General features: G+C 43.8%; 1 protein-coding gene across 1 annotated transcript; it reads left to right on the forward strand.

Moving 5' to 3' along the window:
- Positions 1-3,656: 3,656 nt before the first annotated feature.
- Positions 3,657-16,660, forward strand: LOC139172093 (vomeronasal type-2 receptor 26-like). The gene is made up of 5 exons (XM_070760835.1): positions 3,657-3,692; positions 6,467-7,261; positions 12,659-12,871; positions 14,154-14,280; positions 15,673-16,660. Exons 1-5 carry the CDS (start codon positions 3,657-3,659, stop codon positions 16,581-16,583), a joined length of 2,082 nt encoding a protein of 693 aa, XP_070616936.1. The 3' UTR covers positions 16,584-16,660.
- Positions 16,661-22,072: the final 5,412 nt, after the last annotated feature.

The raw sequence follows: 22,072 nt of genomic DNA on the forward strand, positions 1-22,072 counted from the left end.
CTCTGTCACGAAAACCACAGTACAATTGCAAGAGAGAGGAAGAAGTACATCCAATCATCCCATGTCTTTCCCCACATCCTGAAAGTAAGGAGAAAGCTGCATCTGTCCTCCCCTGAGACCAAACCAGGAGACAGTTTCCACCAGGAAAGGGGGAATGGGAGAACAAATTGAAGTCAGCTTTGCCCACTCATCCGTAGTTCAACAACCATAAAGAAATCCCAACACTGACGAAAGAGTTGGCTTGGAAGGGAACCAAACTATATGTGCCTGCCAGTCTGCGATTAGAGATTCTCCAATGGAGTCATGACTCCAGACTAGGGGGCCACTTCGGGTTCCTGAAAACATTGCACCTGGCGCGGAGCCAGTTCTGGTGGCCCAGAATGAGAGTGGAAGTCAACGATTATGTGAAAAGTTGTGCCACTTGTGCCACCAGGAAGCATAGGTCCGGAAAACCTCCCAGATTGCTGCAGCAAGTAGCCAGCCCTACTAGGCCCTGGGAAGAAATAGCGATGGATTTCATAGTGGAACTCCCCAAGAGCAAGGGCAACACTTTTATTTGGACTGCCATTGATTTATTCTCCAAACAAGCCCATTTCTTTGCTTGTTCGGGGCTACCCACAGCCAGACATCTGGCTAAGGTATTCCTAAAACACATTTATAGGTTGCATGGAGTCCGCCATGGAATCATATCAGATTGGGGGGTCCAACTTACTGCCAGATTCCGAAGAGAATTTGTCCACACTATTGGTTCCACCCAAGGACTTAGTTCTGTGTTCCACCCTTCCACAAATGGAGCAGCAGAAAGAGCTAACGCCCTAGTGGAACAATACCTCAGATGTTATGTGAGTTACCAGCAGAAAATTGGGCTGAATTGCTGCCTTTCGCAGAAATAGCATACAACAACTCTGTACACAGCAGCATGGACAAACTCCTTTCCAGGTTACCAGTGGTCAAGATTTCATTCCCATGCCGGAACTACCTACAGAACCTCCTTCGTCCATCACGTTGGCGGAGTGGATGGAGAAGCTGAAGAGAGGATGGGAGGACCCCAAGAAAGTGCTGGCAGAGGCAGTGCAAGCCTACAAGAAACAGCAGATAAACACCGATCTCCCCAACTTTTCGAGTGGGAGATAAAGTTTTCCTGTGTACCAAATACATTTGGTTAAGGCTGCCTAGCAAAAAGCTAGCTCCTAAATTCCTGGGCCCTTTCCCAATAGTGAAAGTAATCAACCCGGTCATGGTGTAGCTTGCGTTGCCTAGAATCCTAGGGAGGATCCACCCTGTATTTCACTGCAGCCTGCTTAAGCTGGTGATAGGGTCCAACATTAGGCCACATGCACAGCTGCTCCCTTCCTCTGTAGTGATTCGGGGGAACCCTACTATGAAATGAAAAAAAAAAATGGAGTCCCGCATTTTCTGGGATAATCTACAGTACCTAATTCACTGGAAGGGGTACCGTCTGTCGGAGGCTACCTGGATAAAGAGTCGGGATGTCAGTGCTGATAGGTTAGTCAAGCAGTTCCATGAGAATTACCCAAATAAGCCAAAGTGTCCTGGGGGGGAGGTAGAATGGTTTGGAAGTGGTACTAACCCCTATGTTTTATTCTATCGTTCTAGGAGATGGGTCTTTGAGGAAGGGGGGCCACCTGTCAGGCCCAAAGCCATTACGTGAAGTTAGAGGTTTTGGCCTGCCACAGTTAGCAGCGATAGGAAAACAGGAGGGGTGAGAGAGAGAGATTGATACCACCACACATTCCTTTACCCAGAGTCCAAGGTCAACTGAATAAATGAAGAAGCTAGGGAATCCCTGCATCGGATTGGTCCACATAATTGCACTTGTGGGCATGGGGATGTCAGATGAACCTTAACCTGGATGGGGAACTGAAGAGAAATTCAGTGTTGGAATGACAGCCATGAATCCAACATGGCTATGTTAATAAATTGAGCCTTGTGTGATAGCACAGGAGTGGAATGTGATTTATTTCTCATATGCTATTTGGTTCGCTGACACCAGGGTTAAAATATTCATCTTTCCCTTCCTCCTTGGTGTTCTGTCCACAGCCCTCGGAGTGAAACCCCTGACTCAAAAACCCTTTATTTTATGAATAAATCAAACTCTTTATTGATATAAGCACACAGAACGAAAAGCAGGTTTTAAAAGACTCGGAGAGGAGTGTATGTCTGTTTATGTGTGTCTCTCTGTGTGTATGTGAGAAAGAGAAAATTCTAGCAATTAGTTTTTCACTAATGTTGCATCAGCCCTTTTGTGTGGATCCTTTGAGCTTTAACTTTCAACATAAAGTTAAATACATGTTGGCTTTAACTCAGTAGTCAGCTATTTCAGATCTGTGAGATGCTCTGGTATTAACTGGCCCCTGGGATTTTGCCTTCATGCCAACAAATCTCAGATTTATTTGTTTCTTCAACCACAGTTGCCGTGTATTCCCTCCGGGGTCAGTTTCAAGCATGGAGCCCCCAAACCTCTCAATTCTAGATGACCAATTTAATTCCATCTTTGTGCCTGATCAAAGTTTCAGCTCTGCTCTTTGGCTGAATCCTCCAGGGGAGACTTTGGGCAGAGATATGGAGTTTGGGGACAGGCAGAGTCTGTGCCCTTGCATGTATGTCTCCTTTCCAGGTGAAGCTGTGTTTCAATCAGGAAAGGAACTGCATCATATTCCATTTTGTGAGAATCCTCTGAATTCTTCTAATTCTTCTTTAGGATCAGGAAGGAGATTGATTGAGTCACTCTATGAATTATGGACCTCCTACTTCTCCTTCTGATGCTGCTTTTGTTCCATTCAGTCTCTGGGAAATTGAGAAGGAAATGCCAGCTGAGTTTGAAGCACCAGGATGGAAAACAACCACCGAGCTTTTACAGCCCAGGAGACCATCTCATTGGTATAGTCTTCACTGGACATGGAATATCGCCTACAAAGTTGCTTTTCAATGTGCCTCCTTCTCTTCAGTTAGTTTTCCATGATTGGTAAGTCATTCAGGGTGATGGAGTTGCACTCTTTCTTTACTGCTTTTCCCTCCTTTTATTCCTATATTGGGAAAAATGAGTAATTTCCTGAATGATTTTAATTTCCATGGATTCTCTCTTTTGTCTGATTTTGTGAAAGAGACTCAAAAAGGGGTCAAAGAATAAGCTGAAAGGGCTGCAGATTATTTTCTACTTTGTTCAGTCCTAAATTCATCACTTGAATAATGAATTTTATTTGAAATAATGGTGGAATCAGTTCTAGTTGCTGTACCGCAGCCGATTTCCATATTTGTGTAACTGATCATTGCTTTTGGTTCAATATTGGCTTAAGGCTCAATAGGCTTGTGGTTGTTGCTGTTGATTACAATAACATTTTTTGTTCTTGCTGTTGATTATAATAACATTTTTTTACAATAGGGATATTTATAGTTTTTCCTTTTGCTTACTATTAATTTTCAATATTCAACTGATCAACAAGAATTCCCAGTTCCTGCACAACCTCACACTTGGCTATAATATTCATGACAACTACTTTAGCACTTTGCGCACTTCAGATGCCTTGCTGGACATTCTCTCAAACGGAGAAGCCAATGTCCCCAACTACGGCTGTGGAAAGAAGGACAACCTTCTGGCTCTTCTTGATGCAGCTGAAAGGGACATCTCCATCCAGATGTCAACAATAGGAGGCACCTACAAAGTCCCTCAGGTCTGTGTGTGTTTTCTCCATCTTGTAAAAGTGAGTGGTGGGTGGTGGTGGGTGAGCAATAGATGCAATCATGTTCTCCATGGAATTCAAGAGCTGCTTTTCTCCATATTAGCAAAAATCTCAATATTTTACCCCATTATGTTCATGTTGAGATTAATCATAAAAGGCCTGAAATGCAAGCAATACAGTCCCTGGAGAAGGCATTCTACCAACTATTTAATTCATCAAAAATATCCCTAGTTGTTGGGGCCTCTATTGGCATCTTCATTTTCACATATAAGTAAGACTCACTCTATCCACTTGGATTGAAGTTGACAATAGTAGCATTTTATCTATCTAAAATGTGGAGTAAAAAGGACTCTAACAATTATAGACCAAAAGGACTAGCAGATATTGTAGCTAAAATTTGTGCCATGATCCTTTTAGTTAAACTTGAGAAAAATGCATTCCTTGCAGAAGAACCAGAATTTTTTAGTTAGAGTTAAAAGCTATATCGATTTTATAAGAAATAATCCATAAATTAATAATCATAAATTGGCTCAACTTGGTCTTGAAATATCTAATCTACATCAGTGAAATAAAACAAGGTTTGCAGGCTTTCTAGATGTTAGTGCAGCCTTTGACTCAATAAACAGAGAAATATGATGGAGAAAATGGATTGCCCTCAAAATGGAGCTCAGCCTGTTACAACAATTACAATTCTGAAACAATTACACTTTGGATTGTATAACCTGTAAACAAGACTTGGAGTCTTTTGTCATAATAATTATCTGATAATTAGTCAATTAAGTTCAAAAGTTACAGTCTTTGGGAATTGACGTGGTAGCCACAGATGGTCAGCCAATAGCGCATGTAATACCTTTACTTACCTGGGGTTGTTTTCTCTGAGACTGAATCTGGGACCCTCATCATCAAAGGAGCTCAGTGAGAGAAAGGGCAGGAGTGAAAGTAGTGCTTAAATGGAAACCTCATAGCTCTCCAGCTTCCTCAACCCCAATTATCAAAGCATGAGAGGCCAAGGTTTCCCCCATGTTCTTACATCCATCTGATGTTTGGGGCTTCAGAGAGAAATCACTAGCAGAACCAACCCAATCACAGCTTCTGAGGAGCATTTTGGTGTGTGTAAAAGGACTCCAGCTGCTGCCCTTACAGTTGTACAGTAATACCTCGTCTTATGAACTTAATTGGTTCCAGGATGAGGTTCATAAGTGAAAAGTTCATAAGATGAAACAATGTTTCCCATAGGAATCAATGGAAAAGCGAATAATGTGTGCAAGCCCAAAACTCACCCCTTTTGCCCATTACTGCTGGCATTCGGATCCTTATTTGGGGGGAGTTAGCGGTGGTGGGGAGTGGATGTGACATTGCCGGCACTGCTGCTGCTTCTCAAAGGGAAACCGCCGCCCCCACCACTATCCTCTTGTCCTGCCAGAGGGATGGAATTCACCTTTGGGAGGGCGGGGCTGGAGCAGCTGCGAAGGGGATGGCTCGGCGAAAGCGCTCCCAGCAAAGTGGCTGTGAGAGGGTTTTCTCTGAGCGCTTAGGGAATGCCTGCCCCACCTTTCCTGCAGCCCCTTCACTGACATCCCTGGATAAAAGCGCTCCCAGTGAAGGGGCTGCGAGAGGGGTAGGGCAGGCGTTCCCAAAGCACTTGGAGAAAACCCTCTCACAGCCCCTTCGCTGGGAGCTCTTTAGCCGAGTGCTTCGGAAACGCCTGCCCCACCCCTCTCGCAGCCCCTTTGCTGGGAGCACTGTCAGTGAAAGGGCTGTGAGAAGACCGCTTGAAGCTGCCCGCCAGTATCCTCACTAATGGCCGGAGGAAGAGGAGAAGCCGCAGCCACCACCGCCGCTGCAGCCAGGGCTGCGGGAGGAGCCGTGCCCCAAGGTGGGAGGAGAAGGAGGAGAAAGCCAGAGAGAGGGGTGAATCGGGCTGGTGGGGGGCAGAGGCGGGACGCCAGGGGCGCGAGGCTGGCTCGGGGGCTCAGACTCCTGCGCCTGAACATGGCCTCCTTCCCTACCGAGCCTCCTGGTCACAGAGGAGGTGCGGAAACTTTTGCATACTTTGAAACCTGGCACGGCTCCTACTGCAGCGGTGGCTGCAGTGGCAGTGCAGCTTCTCCTCCTCTGAGCAGGTGGTGGCTCCTAAGCGGGCTCCAGGTTCAGGCGCAGCTCCCCCCCCCCCCCCCAGCATCCGGAAATCCAGTGGTGACAGTCACAAGGCAGGGGAATCCAATTTCTGCTTTGTCTAAATTCAGAAAATATGGATATCGGCATAAAATTTAATCTATGGAAACAGAGAGATTCTGAAAACAGACAAAGTTGAAATGAAAGAGAAATCTTGGATTATACAACTGACAAATTGTATTAGTAACTGAGTTCTCCCTGTTTCTTATATAACTGGAGAAGAAGTTAAAAAGAGTCCTCTAGAAAGAATCTGGGATACAGAAATAGAAAAAGATGCACCAATCCTCAAAAATTTGAATAGGCCCTTTATTGGAATATAATTCTTCAGACAGCATTTCAATGTGTTAATCTAACTGTGGTAAATAGTAGAGGTGATACAGTAATATTATTCACATTGTTTATAGTTTTTAAATTTATTATTTCCCATTTTTATTATACAATATTGCTAATATTCTGTCATTGTTCAAACAATGTCTAACTACAAATTGTTCTAATACATTCATGAGAAGCAGTTTGGATTTATTAAAATCGAATATTTTGGATTTGATCTGATCCCAAATATAACACAACATTCTTCATTACTTTTACAGATCAGTTATGGACTTGCTTCAGAGGCTCTGAGTGATAAAACCAAATTCCCCTTTTTCCACCAGATGCTCCAGAAAGAAGGGATCCAGTACCCAGCCATTGTCCAACTGCTCCTCCATTTCAGATGGACCCTGATTGGCCTCTTTGCTTCCAACACAGAAAAGGGAGAGAATTTCATGAGGACTATGACCCCTGTGCTTGTCAGGAATGGAATTTGTGTGGTGATATCACAACAATTCTCAATAACTGAACATACAGCCTCCCTCAGGGATGCCCTCTCTAAGTGGAGACAAGTCAATGTCTTTGTTCAGTTCATGGAATTTGAGTCCCTTTGGGACAGAATTCTTCCTTTCCATGAAACATTTCTGCACATGCCTGGACTCATTGAAAAGAAAGTCTGGATCCTCACAAATTTTGCAGGGTATAAAATAGACAAGCGCAGACTTCTCAAATACATCCACAGCATTTTGATGTTTGGTTATCTGACCAAAGAAAGGCCAACAGATGAAGTGTTTCAACGCCTATTCTTTGTGGAAGAAAAGTTTCAAGATTTTTATTTTCTCTGTTCTCTTTCAAATAATGTCTTTTCTGTCAAAGGCCGCAGAAGATGCACCCAGAAAGCCCCACTGGAGACCCAGAGGAAAAGGAACAAAAGAGCGTTCAGAAATTCCTATGACTATTACAGCCACACGAAGACTCTGGCCCAGACCTTGAATGCTGCCTATTCCTCCAGACTGAGGAGGAGAAGGAAGGAGGAAGAAAAGAGGCTGGGGTCTCCAAGGCTGCAGCCATGGCAGGTAGGGGGTCCTGATATGGATCCATGAATCCTTTGGAGAAGCAATCTAGAGGAGAAGGAGGGGAACCACCTCAACAGATCTGCCCAATTTAATTACTCAGGAAATAATGGTTCCAAAGGGGGGGTTCCTAATATTTTTACTACCACTCTGTGGGCGTGACTTATTTTGTGGATGTGGCTTGATGGTCATGTGACCGGGTGGGGGTGGCCAACTCATTGTCACTCACGTCAAGGGCTGCCTTGCCTGGCCCCTCCCCTCCTAGGCCTTCCTTGTGACACTCAGCCTCAATGAATCTGCAATTCTGCAACAATGTTGTTCACCTTTTTTCCAACTTTCCATACTCGAGATGTCCTTTCATTGACCCCTGAAAGGAGGAAATGGCCCCCATGCTTTGCCCAAGAGTGTGAGAGGCAACAGGCTCTTAAGGGGCTGCCAGAAAGAGGGGGGGGCAATGTATTTTCCAAAGCACCAGAAGGCAAAACAAGAAGCAATGGATGGAAACTGAAGAAAGAGAGAAGCCACTTAAAACCAAGGAAACAGTGAGAACGAATAGAGGTACAGAAATATTTCGGTCATAATTTCACATATAAAATAGCCATTCGTGGAATACAACCTGCATATCGTTCAAAACAGTCATTAGTGTTAGGGCAGATGTGGCTGATTATGGGATGGAATAGCATATTAAACTGGATTTATGCAACCTGGTGTACAAAATAAACACACTCATATATATACTCGGGACTATAAACATTGAATGCACGTAAATCCCTGAAAAATATGTGGTAGCCTTTCTTTCTCTTTCTCATCTACTCCTTCCTTCCTTCCCTCCCCCCTCCCTCCTTCCCTCCCTTCCTTCATCGCACCCACCCAACCTTTTTCCTCCTTTCTTCTTCCATTCTTTCGTTCCTTTGTTCCTTCTTCCATTCCTTTGTTCCTTCCTTTCTTTTCCTCCCCTGTCCCTCCCTCCCTCCCTCCCTCTCTTTCTTTTTTTCTTTCTTTCTTTCTTTCTCCCCCCCTCTCTTTTTCTTTCTTTCTTTCCCCCCCTCTCTCCTGCCCTCCCTCCCTTCATCCCACCCACCCAACTTTCCTCCTCCTTTCTTCCTTCATTCTTTCATTCCTTCGTTTCTTCCTTCCTTCCTGTCTGTCTGCCTGCTTTTCTTTTCCTCCCTCTCTTCCTCCATCTCTTTCTTCCTTTCATTTCTGTCTCTTTCTTTCTCTCTCTCTCTTTCTTTAATTTCTGTCTCTCTCTCTCTCTCTCTCTCTCTTTCTCTCTTTCTTTTTCCCTCTCTCCTTCCCTCCCACCCAAGTGTCCTTCATCCCTTCATTCCTCCCTCCTCCTCCCTCCCTCCCTTTCCTCCCCTTTCCTTTCTTTCTCCTACTGTAACAGAATGTGTAAGGAGTTGATAAATTGGGGAGACTGCCATACAAACAGATCAACTAGCCTAACACACCCCCAGTGACCCATTTTGGGCCTAGGAAGTCTCCCTACATCTTCCTGGGAGCCAAAAGGGCCATAGGTGACTTTGGCAGCAGGGTTGGATTGTGAATTAGTTTGCTACCAGTTTATTATTAATTAATTAATTGGATTTGTATGCTGCCCCTCTGCGAGGACTCAGGGTAGCTCACAACATATCAAAAATACAAAACAGTGTACTGTAAATCTCAAAAGATCCAATTGATATGACTAAAACAACTTAAAAACTCCAAAATAATTTTAAAAACATTCATCACCATTCACTCCATAAATACACTAAAACACTCGTTGGTCAAGTGGCTAAGATCTAATAGCCCCAGGCCTGGTGGCATAAAAAGGTCTTTAAACTTTTTCAGAAGGCAAGGAGGGTAGGGGCAGTGTGAATCTCGGGGGGGGATTTCAGAGGGCCGGACCCCCCACAGAGAAGGCTCTTCCCCTTGGGATCCCGCCAGATGACATTGTTTAGTTGATGGGACCTGGAGAAGGCCAACTCTGTGGGACCTGACCAGGCACTGAGATTCATGCAGCAGAAGGCGGTCTCGGAGGTAATCTGGCCCGATGTAGGGCTTTGTAGGTCATAACCAACACTTTGAATTGTGTCCAGAAACTAATTGGCAGCCAGTGCAGTCCGCGGAGTGATGGTGAAATATGGCTATGCCTTGGAAGGCCCATAACATGGCTGCATTTTGGGCGATTTGAAGTTTCTAAACACTCTTCAAAGGTAGCCTCATGTAGAGAGCATTGCAGTAGACGAACCTTGAGGTGATAAGGGCATGTGACCATGTCCATGAGCAAAGACTCCCTGTCCAAATAGGGCCCCAACTGGTACACCAGACAAACCTGGGCAAATTCACCCCTCACCACAGCCGAAAGATGGTGTTCTAAAGTCAGCTGTGGATCAAGGAGGATGCCCAACTTGCAGACCCTCTCTGAGAGGGTCAACAATCCCCCCAGGTAAATGGATGGACAGATGGACATGTCCTTGGGAGGCAGTACCCACAGCTACTCCGTCATGTCTGGATTGAACTTGAGCCTGTTGGCACCCATCCAGAACCCAACAGCCCCCAGGCACCAGCACATTACTTCCACTGCTTCACTGAGTGGACATGGGGTGGAGAAGTATACCTGAGTGTCATCAGCATACTGGTGGTAACTCACCCCATGTCCTTGGATGATCTCACCCCGCAGTTTCATGTAGATATTAAACAGCAGGAGGGAGAAGACCGACCCCTGCGGTACCCCACAAGGTAGGGAACAAGGAGTCAACCTCTGACCCTCTGCTAACACCGACTGCGACCAACCAGAGAGGTAGAAGGAGAACCACTGTAGAACGGTGCCTCCCACTCCCAACCCCTCCAGTCGGCACAGAAGGATACCATGGTCGATGGTATCAAAAGCTACTGAGAGGTCAAGGAGCACCAGGACAGAGGATAAACCCCTGTCCTGGGCCCACCAGAGATCATCCATCAGCATGAACAAAGCAGTTTCCATGCTGTAGCCGGGTCTAAATCCTGACTGTTGAGGGCCTAGATAATCAGCTTCTTCCAAGGACCGCTGGAGCTAGAGCGACACCACCTTCTCAACAACCTTCCCCATAAAAGGAAGGTTAGAGACAGGATGATAGTTGTTAAATATGGCTGGGTCCAGGGAAGGCTTCCCTCAATGAAGCATTGGTAATCTTCTGGACCTACTCCGTGTCATATCCCTGCTAGCCGAAACCAACCAGGAGATACACAGTTCCAATAAGCAGGTGGAGGAACTCACAGCTCCAATGGCTTTGTCCACTTCATCAGGTGTCACCAGGTCAAACTAAGAGAGGCCCCATTTGGTTCCTCCTACAGAGTGTGGCCAAAAAAAAAAACAAAGCCAAAAAAAATTGGCAGTCATATGTACAGCTCCGGAACTCGGCTTCTACACATGCTCAGAAGGAAAAAATAAAAAAAATATTAAAAACCCACCCAAAACAAAATGGTGATGCTTAAGTACTGCTAAAAACTTGATTTCTTCACATGCTCAGAAGAAGAAAAAAATAAAAAATCCCCCCCAAATTAAAAATATTGGGGAAAAAAGTGGGGGGGAAATGGCGGCCCCTAAGGACCGGTTCCAGGTGTGGTGACGTCACCAGCAGGCTGCTACCAATGTGCTCGTACCAATAGGAGGCAGCCCTGTGAAAGACTAGATAACATGGCATTTCAATATTAAACAGTGTATTCTTTAAAAAAATAAAATTCTGTATGTATAGGTTTGGGATTAGTGTTGTGGAATTTTAGCTTTATAAATTTGGAAGAGACCCTGAGACCATCTAGCCCAACCCTTCCTCTCTGCAGGAATCCCAGTTAAAGCTTGTTGCCTTCAGGGGGACCTTTTCCTTGAGTTGGGGTCTCCCCTAGCCAGAAGGTCCACTCCCTGAGATTCTTATGCCTGCATTTGCCTTCTTTCCAAGAACATCTCCCTGCTGACTCAAATTCTGTTTCCAGTTAACTGCATTTTGAGGTCATTTTCACAAACATGCATATCAAGTTTGGTGTCCCTAATTTTTCTTCTATTCTTCTTCTTCTATTCTTCTTCTATTCCATCATCAATATGAGACTCTATTATTAGTCAAATCCTAGGTGCTAAAAAACCAGATTCTTTTCTACTGCTTTTTACTTGTGCACCATTCATGTGTGAAAACAAACTTGATATTCCGCTTATTAAATTACAAGACAAAACAAAAGTAGATGAAACTTTTTTTTAATTGTGCATTTAAAAACAGACAAAACCTCATACACATATATTGTCCCGCAGTTGAATACTAGAACGGGGGTCCTCAAATGTTTTAAACAGGGGGCAGATTCACAGCCCCACAGATGGTTGGGGGGCTGAACCAGGTGGGTGGGCTTGTGAGTGGATGGGTGTGGCTAGGTGGTCATGTGACTGGGTGGGCGTGGCCAGTTTAACAGTCCAATTTTTTTGCCTTTCTCCTTCCTAAGCTGTACTTGCTCACCCCAAGGAATCTATTTATTTAACAAGACTCCCCCAAAGGGAAAAAGAGTGGAACCTTTCTTGCCACTTGCCTAACTTCAATACAACAATAGCTTCAGGCTCTTTAAAAACAGACATTAAAAAAAGAATGAAAGAAACAGGATTTCCTTCAAAATAACTCCTCATCACAGAGCACAGAAGTCATGAGAGGCTGAGAAAAGGTGTCAATCAAGGCCCCTCCCTTCTCCTCTCTAGGGGCCCACATGGGTCCTTCCCCTTTGGTTCCAGCCAAAGGCTTCTGGCTTTGCAGAGCTGTGAGTGCCTGCCAGCAGGGGGGCAGCCAGGGAAGCGAGGGGAGACCAGCCTCCTCCTTTTAGTCATTTGGGATTTTCAGCCGGAAGGAGAATTCAAACTGATTTGCTTTTTGCCACACTTGTGCATATCTATCCACACATATGGAAGCTACCAAAATTGTTCAGCAACCAATTGGGTGGATGTACTTTATATATGGCAAGAACCAAAGCAGCGGGTGAATTCTCCTTCAGACATTATACTGCGGTTGCACTTGAATTACTGTTAGCCAACTTCAGCTGATTTTGAAAAAGATAGGAGACATGGAAACATGATTAGCCTGACAGCTTTCTTCTTGATAAACCCATGCTTTCTTGTTGAGGTTTCTAAAGGGTTTATGAATCATCTTTTTTCTCTCTCTATTCATTTTATTTCTAATCTGCTCTAGAACATTCCCTATAATTGACCAATTGTGTCAATTATATTTTCTCTATATTTTGTCAGTATATGATTGACAAATTTTTCTCAAACTTTTTTGTTTACTTTTGAAGATAATGGCAGTATGATTTAACCATATTTTGAGATTAGAAAATTGTAGAAGAAAGACTGAATGTGGCATAAGAAACAATATTTTATGTATTTAAAATCCCTGGATGTTCCCATTCTAGTTTCATCCATTTCTGGAGAAGAATGAATATTGGAATATTTCACAACAAAAACTGTACTTGGACCAAAATGGAGAGATAAAAGCAGATCTGGGCATTGGCGGCTACTTAGTTCTCCCCAAGGAGGATATCAAGGAAGTGGCTCTGGCATATTTTGAAAGAGAGAGATTTTCTATCAAACCAGATGCTCTTTCACGGCTAAAGTTGCTTAATAAGGTGGGAGACAATTTTCTGTCTTTCTCTGTTTTCCAAAGACTGAGGTCCCGTTTCAAGCGGGCAAAGCCTAGAGTCTCCAGGATGGTTGGCCTTCCATGCCAGTTGGTGTCATCTAATTGTAGGTCTTCAATAGAAACATAGAAACATAGAAGACTGACGGCAGAAAAAGACCTCATGGTCCATCTAGTCTGCCCTTATACTATTTCCTGTATTTTATATTACAATGGATATATGTTTATCCCAGGCATGTTTAAATTCGGTTACTGTGGATTTACCGACCACGTCTGCTGGAAGTTTGTTCCAAGGATCTACTACTCTTTCAGTAAAATAATATTTTCTCATGTTGCCCTTGATCTTTCCCCCAACTAACTTCAGATTATGTCCCCTTGTTCTTGTGTTCACTTTCCTATTAAAAACACTTCCCTCCTGAACCCTATTTAACCCTTTGACATATTTAAATGTTTCGATCATGTCCCCCCTTTTCCTTCTGTCTTCCAGACTATACAGATTGAGTTCATTAAGTCTTGCCTGATACGTTTTATACTTAAGACCTTCCACCATTCTTGTAGCCCGTCTTTGGACCCGTTCAATTTTGTCAATATCTTTTTGTAGGTGAGGTTGGGGGTTCGGGGGGGTGCTGGAAAGCCCCCCAGGCCGGCTGCGACCTTTTAAAACAGCCGCGCCGCTTCCCAGCTGACTCCTGAAGCCAAAAGCCAAAGGCGAACTTCCGCGCTTCAGGAGTCAGCTGGGAAGCGGCGCGGCTGTTTTAAAAGATCACAGCCGGCCTGGGGGGCTTCCCAGCACCCCCCGAACCCAGGTTGGGGGTTCGGGGGGGCTGGAAATGTTGGGGGCGCACAGGCGGTTGCACGCGCACCCTATCTCCCTGCTAGCCCCCCCTCTGCTCCAGCGCCTCCCCCCCCCTCCCTGCCTGCATCTTCGCTCCATAAGACAGGGCTGATTTTTCATCCTACTTTGGGAGGAAAAAAACTGCGTCTTATGGAGCGAAAAATACGGTAATTTTTTTATCTGCAATTTCATCCCTTCAGACTTTATGAAATAGAAAAGTACTTTATGATAATGTTAAATTCCAAAACAAAAGGGAGGAATGAAATGAAGAATCTGCCAGTTGTTATACCTCCTGCATACATTCAGAACTAGTCAGAGATATCATATTAACCTCAGTGAAGACCAGAAGTAAATTGTCTCCTTTGATTTTTCCTACATTTTCTATAGATGGAGAGTCCTAATGTATTTCCTAAAACATTCTCTTTTTTCTGCTCAGTCCCTGCCTGAGTCCAAATGTGTGGAAAGTTGTCATCCTGGATTTGTCAAGAGGGCTCGAGAAGGAGAGCCAGTTTGCTGCTACGACTGCGTTCCTTGTCCGGAGGGGACCTTCTCCATTCAGGAAGGTGGGTGACACTGAGGAAAGTGGGAGGCTTTGTCGAAATGGATCCATCCAGAACCTTTTCATGAAAGTGCAAGTTAAAAGGCAGATTGAAGCAAACCTGTTTTTTAATTTTTAACCTACATAATTTCTTATATACAAGGAAGTAAATCAAAAAGACTTTGAATGAGGGGTGGGAAGATATTGGAGGAGGGGGTGGCAGACTGGGCAAGCTTTACTAACAGCAGAGGAAATACCTCTTACAGTTTTCAGTTTGGAAAGTGCTGCTAAGTTTACCTTTCTAGGAACATCTGAGATCTTTGAACTTGATGAATTATTTCAGGTTCTGCTTCTGAAAGACCTTGCAATTCACTGTATATTGGCCTCCCCTTGAGAATCACTGAGAAGGTCCATAATGTGGTGTTGTGGATAGTTTTGGGGGGGGGGAAATAGTTAGTTAGAAAATAGATAGTTCTGCCTGTCATATCAATCAATCGATCAATCAAAATACAGCTAGAAGAGACGTTGAAGGTCTTCTAGTCTGCCCCCTGCTCAAACAGAACCTACACTGGAGATGGCAAACCTTTTTAGCACCAAGTGCCCAAACCGGAACATGCAGATAGACATGCTGGAGCATTGGAAATCCAGCTGCCCAGTGTGCATATGCCTGTTTTGGCCATTTTTCAGGCATTTTCTGACTGTTTTTCAGGTCATTTTTCATCTGAAAAATGACCTGAAAACGGACTCTTTTGGCTGTTTTCTGGACCATTTTTCAGGCCGTTTTCAGGCTGTTTCCCAGTGCTCCAATGCCTGCAAAGACAGACATGTACACTGGAAATCAGAATATCAGCTGACAATTGCACGTGTGCCCACAGTGAGGGCTCTGCATGCCACCACTGGCACCCATGCTACAGTTTGCCATCATGAATCTATACCATTTTGGACAAGTGACTGTCCTGTTTCTTCTTAAAAACCTACAATATTGAAGAACCCAAAACATCTGGAGGCCGGCTGTTCCACTGGTTAATAGTTCTTACTGTTAGGAAGTTTCTCCTTAATTCCATATTGCTTCCAGATGTTAAAGGATACTGTAGGCATCCTCGAAGTCCCTTTAACTGCCATGGAGCAGGACTCGGGATATTTGCCTAAAAAGATGATATGATTCATTATTAACATCTAACAATGTAGGTTCCTATGAAGATTCTACACATTACACAGAAAATAATTAACACCCTATGACTTCCCTCAACTTCATATACCTAGCTACATTTTTTAAAAATACCCTTCTTAGCTTTTTTGAATGCAATTGTTTAGAAATTCTTCTTGGAAAATGTTCCTGGAATTAGGTGTTGTCCAAAAAAGATATTTCTTGCAATGTCAAAAAAACCCATAAAAATATTGCTTTTTATATTTTTAGATATTAAAAAATGCACCAAGTGTCCAGATGATCAATATCCTAATGAGCACAGCGTCCAATGTATCCCCAAAGTTATAACCTTCCTGTCTTATGAGGAATTTCTGGGCATCATTCTGGTCTCTTTTGCCCTACTGTTGTTCTTAATCACAGATCTTGTTTTAATCATCTTCATTAAATACCGAGAAACTCCCATTGTCAAAGCCAACAACCGGGACCTCTCTTACATCCTCCTGGTCTCCCTCGTGCTTTGCTTCTTGTCTTCTTCTCTCTTCATTGGCCAACCAAAGAAAGCCACCTGTCTTCTCCGACAAACAGTTTTCAGCCTCATCTTCTCAATTGCTGTTTCTTCTCTCTTGGCCAAAACCATAATGGTAGTACTGGCTTTTCTGGCCACAAAACCAGGAAACCGAGTGAAGAGATGGTTGGGGAAGAGCTTGGCCAACTCCATCATCCTTTCTTCTTCTGCTGTTCAAATTGTCATCTGCTCCATCTGGCTGGGAGTTTCTCCCCCCTTCCCTGATTCTGACCTCCACTCCCAGCATGGAGAGATCATCCTGCAATGCAACGAAGGGGCTGTTGTCATGTTCTACGTCACCCTCAGCTACATGGGCTTCCTGGCTGCCATCTGCTTCACGGTGGCTTTCCTGGCCAGGAATCTGCCTGGGGCCTTCAACGAAGCCAAGCTGATCACCTTCAGCATGCTGGTCTTCTGCAGTGTCTGGGTGACTTTTGTGCCCACCTACCTGAGCACCAAAGGGAAATACATGGTGGCAGTTCAGGTCTTCTCCATCCTGACCTCCAGTGCTGGTCTGCTAGGTTGCATCTTCATCCCCAAGTGCTACATTATCCTTCTGAGACCAGACCTGAACACAAAGGAGCATCTCACAGCCAGAACAAATGTAAAAACATGATATATAACACCATTGTGATATTGGGAAAATTGTTGATGTGACTTTTATTTGATTTCCATTTAGATAGTATGCAAGAGTCAAAGAAAACCATATCTATATGTTTCAAAATGGGAAATTGTTGAATGAATGGAATTCTTGCAGCTCCATCCCCTTTCAATAAATCTTGCTAAAGAGATCTTTGTAAAGTTCAGAAGAATTCAACTGTCCAGCAACATCTACTGAATGTGAAAGCTTATAGAAAATAATATGGACACTTGTTCCTATTGACAGCAGCTAAAAGTGTTTGTGAGAGAGGATGAGTAGGAAAAAAGGTCAGGACGAAGTTGTTGGGTCCAAGTACCAGCATGGCTTTTTGAATGCCGGAATGAAGTGAAATGTCAGGTTTGATCGGTTCTCAGCTTGGAATGGAAATCTTATATAATTCTTTCTTTTTTTAAAAAAATATTTTTATATAATTCTTTATTGATTTCCTGATAAAACTTTTGCAGAAAGTGTTCAGCAGAACAGCTATTTGGGATTTCAGTTTGAGATTATTTATTTATTTATTGGATTTGTATGCCGCCCCTCTCCGCAGACTCGCAGATTATTATTTTTTTGTTTCTGTACTTTGCACCAAAATAAAAAGAAACATAAAGTAAATTTAAAAAAAATAAAGTTTGTCATGTAATTTCCACTGAATTTTTTCTTTCAAGAATAGGAAAAAAATAGCAGTACAGTAGATATTTTTTTCAAAAAAGACAGAGAAACTGCACTCATTTGTTATTTCGATTTCTGCCTTGCTTGTTATCAAATTAAAATATAAAACTCCCGTTGCTCCTTCTCCTAAAAACACATGCGCAGGCAGATTGGAAGGGGGTGAAAAGGAACGAATCCTCCGATTGGCTGACAGGAAAGTGTCCCCTGCGTTCCAAAGGCCAGGGCGAGAGTGCTTTTGAGCCCCTTCCATGAAAGGGCCAGGGAGAAAGGCAGCACCGAATGGCTGGGGGGGGGGGAAGGGGGGCAGAAGGCTGGGGACAAAACAGGCTCGGAGAAACGAAGGAGGCAAAAAGTCCCATTCCAGCTCCAGCCACCCTCCTAATCAAGTTAGTGGAACTGCAGATGTATTGGAATAGTCACCTCTGTACGGACTTTGGGGAAAAGGTGCTGTGTCTGTTTAAATGCTGGCCTTTTCTAGCTAAATCCCTCTCACCTGCATTTACTGTATTTAAGTACAGTTTGCTGTCTCTACCTTGTTGCTCTTTCCCCTCCTTCTCTCCTTCTTCCTTACTTCACAGTCATGATGGCACATTAGATGCCCACTTGTATAGAATGTTTTATTCTTAGGTAAGGAACCCTCTTTCTTTGCACAGTTCCGACAAATGTAATGTGTATTTTATGGGTTGGCTTTTGAATAAACCTTTTAACTTTTGTATCAGAATTTGAACTCTCAACAAGAGAGGCCGTTACCATGAATTCACCTGGTTTATAGTTGCCCCTAAGATGTCAGAAGCCATCATATTGGGCCTGGCCTGGTTGGGAAAATGGACCCCCCCCACCATAAGGTGGGAGGCTGGATGCCGAAAGCTGACCCTGCCCACTGGCCCCATTCCTCCACCAGAAACCTGTGGGAGGAAACAGACCCCTCAAGACACAGAAGAAGACCCTTTTGCTGCTGCAGCGAAGGAGGCCATGCCTCTAGACCTCATGAAGGTGCCATTTGAGTCCCGGAACTTGGAAGGGGTATTTAGTGAGGAAGATTGCAATGAATTCCCCCCTCACCGCCCAACAGTCTGCGCAATAGAGTTTGAACCAGGGGTAACTCTCCCAAAACCCCAAATGTACTCCATGACACCGAACGAACTGGAGGAACTGAGGAAATACATAGATATGAATTTGGAGAGGAGTTTTATTCAGGCTGGGGAGTCAAGAGTGGGGAGGGAGGGGTGGTTGCATGAGAGGGAAAGACACTCACCACAACACATTCTTTCCAGAGATTCAAGGTCATCCTTTGTTCGGCAGGCACAGAAGCAAAAAAAATAGGTGAAAATCACTGAAATCTCTCTTGTGCATGTGTCTTCACATGAGATTTGGCTTCCGGCTCATGCGCAGAATTAGAATCTCACACCAACAATGTGCATGCATTGGTCAGCTAGAACCGCACACGCAGCTCCATTTTTGCCACCTGGATGCCATATTGGGGCATTCCGGCTGCCACCAGCTACTGGTCTCTAACTATAAATTTGGGCATGATATTAATTCTACCTTTAAAAAGTTGAGCTAAGTTTAAGGAAGAGAAGAAAAAAGAAGTGCTGGAAAAAACTATTAATCCAAGGATACTAGCTTAATTCCAAACATAAAAATTCCTTTATAATCCCTGTCCTTTGCTTGTAGCATAGAGGAATGTTTCTGAACAGGTAAAGAAAACAATATGCAAATGACAACATTAAATCTAAATGAAACTTGAGGTGGGCCTGTCCTTTCTGATCAGTCCTCCTGACTTGGCCTCGTTTAGATTTAATCAGCATTAAGGTATTGCCAGTAACATTTCCTTGCTATATATTTACCTTTGAAAGCAGACTGGTGTGTGTGTGTGTGTGAGAGAGAGAGAGAGACAGGGGGTTGTGTTTGGCTACAGACAACCTCAATGGGGTCTATAGAATTTGAAATCTGTTCATTTTAAATAAAGTAAGAAATGCAGATGAATATTGCGGAAGTAGTAACAAAAGACAATTCTGTAAATTAAATGCATCAGAAATCAATTTATAATGCATAAAGTTCATAAGATAAATGATGCATTCAGAGAAATGCATTGCTAATGTATTTTAGAGTGATCCTCTTTCCCAAAACTTGGGGTTTCTAGTTGCAGTCTTAATTGGTGCAGTTGTAACTCTGGTTTATTGTGTGGTCTTCTGAAACATAACCAGGAGTTATTTTGAAGGAAATCCTCTTTTTTTAATGGCCTATTTTAAGAAGCCTGAAACTGATGTTGGACTGAAATTAGGCAAGTGGCAAGAAAGTGTGTGCTCTTTTCCCTTGTGGGACAGGTCTTATTAAATAAATAGATGCACTTGGGTTCAACAGGTACAGCTTAGGAAAGGCAAAGGCAAAATGCTAATCCTACCATTCTGCTTTGGCCAGCTGTCAAATTTGGTTGCAAGCAGTTTTGAAATCTCCTGTCTTGAATGGGCTTCTACCTGCAGTCTTAGCTTTGCTTTTGAATGGAACCATCTAGATAGTTGGCTCCCCTTTTTCAACAAGCTCTTTATCTCCCTTAAGTGCTGGCATCTGCTGTGGGGATATTAGACTTGGGGCTGCTTTCTGCCACTAAAAGCATTTCTCCTTTATGGAAATATAATCTACCCTTTTCAAATATTTCCCAAAATAGTTTATTCTTCTGGGGTGTGGGCTTCCCACAAAACCTTTATCTGGAGCAGAAGTCAATTAAAAACAATGGAGGTGGGCTGGATTGCAAGTCCTCCAACTCAGGGCCATCTGTTCATATCTGTCCCACAAGACTCCCGTCCACCCCATCTAACCAAGCTATAATTCACACATTGAGGTGAAGAAGCATGCTGGGGCCCAAGAAATTAAACTCTGTTCTGGTGTTAAGGAGACAGCTTAGTTGAGATAAGGGAGTGTTTATGCATACGTTTTGGGAATGCCCGGTAGTGCAGAACTTTTTGAAAAAAGTGCAAGAGGACACTAATAGGATGTTAAACATATGATAGACAATTACAAAGAAAAAGGCGGTATTAGTTAAAAGGAACAAGATGGGAGAATTTAGAGAAATAAAAGAACAAGTGATAGAAAGCGCTCAGGCAGTAATAGTCTTAGACTGGAAGGATGCGACAAAATGGACCATACAAAATTGGTATCAGTATATGGTGGATCATATTCAGTTTGAGATTATGGATAAGAGGATGAATTTGGCCAATGAAACTGATCTGTGGAAACTGATGGGATGATCTGACAAGATAAGAGAATATATGGTCAGTAGATTTCAAGACCAAGCCATAAAGAATAAATTAGAATCACTTTATAATATGTAAATAGATATATTGCTTTTGAGTTAAAATGGTATATACAAAATATGCCCCCATTTTGGTGGAGGGGTATGAATGTTGTTGGGTGGCGGGCACTAAGAACACTAGCCACACTGTTATATGCTGTATACTTTATTCTTAAAAATCAATTACATTTTTTTAAAAAAGGAGACAGCTTAGTTCCCACAACAAAGACGCTACTATACGTAAACTACAAACATTTTTCTTCTCACTCCTCCCAAGCTTGAAGTCAATCGAATAAGGTGGGGGGGGGGAATCAACTTTGGACCCAACGTTTTGCATCAAGAACAAGCTGTTAAAAGGACATTTTAACCCCCTTCAGCTGACCTGAATTCTTAGTCTTTTTTTCCTACTTCCAGACTTCTCAAACTGACAAAAGCATACAAGGTTGCTTTGCTTTATCGGGTTTTTTTAACCGAAGCTTTAGCTGAAAAACAGCACCAAGAATCAGTAACTGGAGGGGGGGATTATATTTGCATGTCTCCAGGCTGCGTCTCTCTGTTGTCTGCACTCAGGCCAAATAAAACCCCACCGACCCTTCAGCCCAAAACTTCCCCTCCGTCCATGCAAAACGATGCAACCAAAGCTCCCTTTGCTGGCTATTTCGAACCTAACCCCGCCTTCCTCTGCCCCGCCCACCTGCCTTTCAGCCAATCCCATCCAGCAGTTCGTTACCTGCTCCCAGCCCAACCCTTCTTGCCAACTGCCGACAGCTTCGGCGTTGCGCGCATGCGTGTTCCTCTCCCTCCTCGCTAGCTTTTCCCCTTCCCTCCCTCCGCCCGTGCAGAGTCCTTATGATGTTCTCGGTCTGCTTTGCCCTTCGAGCCTTTGGGGGTTTAATGCCCGGGAAGGAGGGGCTTCTTCATGGCAGAGGAGCCCCGTGTCGGCTTTATCCTGGTGGGAAACCGGATGGTTTCAGTCTGGTTACATTCTGACCTTGCGTAGATCCTCCCTGTGGGGTTGGTTCACACAACCTGCCTTAGGGATGTTGACTCACCTGCCATAGCTTCACCATCCCTGCGATAGATGTACTTTCATGGACCACTGAAAGGAGGAATCAATCAGTAACTGGGTGGGGGCTATACTGTATTATTTTTTACTGTTTAGGTCTTGTTGTGTTAAGTGATGTCATGTAGTGTCTTTTGAAAGTTGGTTTTGTATATGTGTATATTTCTATTTATATGTTTTAAAAACTTTTCAATTTTTTTTCAAACGAGGAAGAGTCAGAAGCTGAAAGAGACCCCCGGAGAGTCCCCGGCAAAGTCTGTGGAATGAATAGAAAAATCGGGGAGTGAAAGGCCTTGGGAAGATCTGGGGCTCAATGACTTGGGCAGGGAGAGAGAAGGAGAGAGAGAGGAGGAGGAAGAAGGAAAGGAGGGAGGGAAGAGAAAATACAGGGGAGCAGTGGTGGGATTTAGCTGGTTCTCCCTGGTTCAGGAGGTTGGG

This window comes from Erythrolamprus reginae, chromosome 9 (genome assembly GCF_031021105.1).
Source record: "Erythrolamprus reginae isolate rEryReg1 chromosome 9, rEryReg1.hap1, whole genome shotgun sequence".
In the NCBI taxonomy this organism is placed as follows: domain Eukaryota; kingdom Metazoa; phylum Chordata; class Lepidosauria; order Squamata; family Dipsadidae; genus Erythrolamprus; species Erythrolamprus reginae.

Excerpts from the sequence above, each read along its gene's own strand:
- LOC139172093 (XM_070760835.1), top strand. The coding sequence starts at position 3,657 with ATGTCAACAATAGGAGGCACCTACAAAGTCCCTCAG. Across the intron at positions 3,693-6,466 it reads GCACCTACAAAGTCCCTCAG|ATCAGTTATGGACTTGCTTC; the intron begins GTCTGTGTGTGT and ends TTACTTTTACAG. Across the intron at positions 14,281-15,672 it reads GACCTTCTCCATTCAGGAAG|ATATTAAAAAATGCACCAAG; the intron begins GTGGGTGACACT and ends TTATATTTTTAG.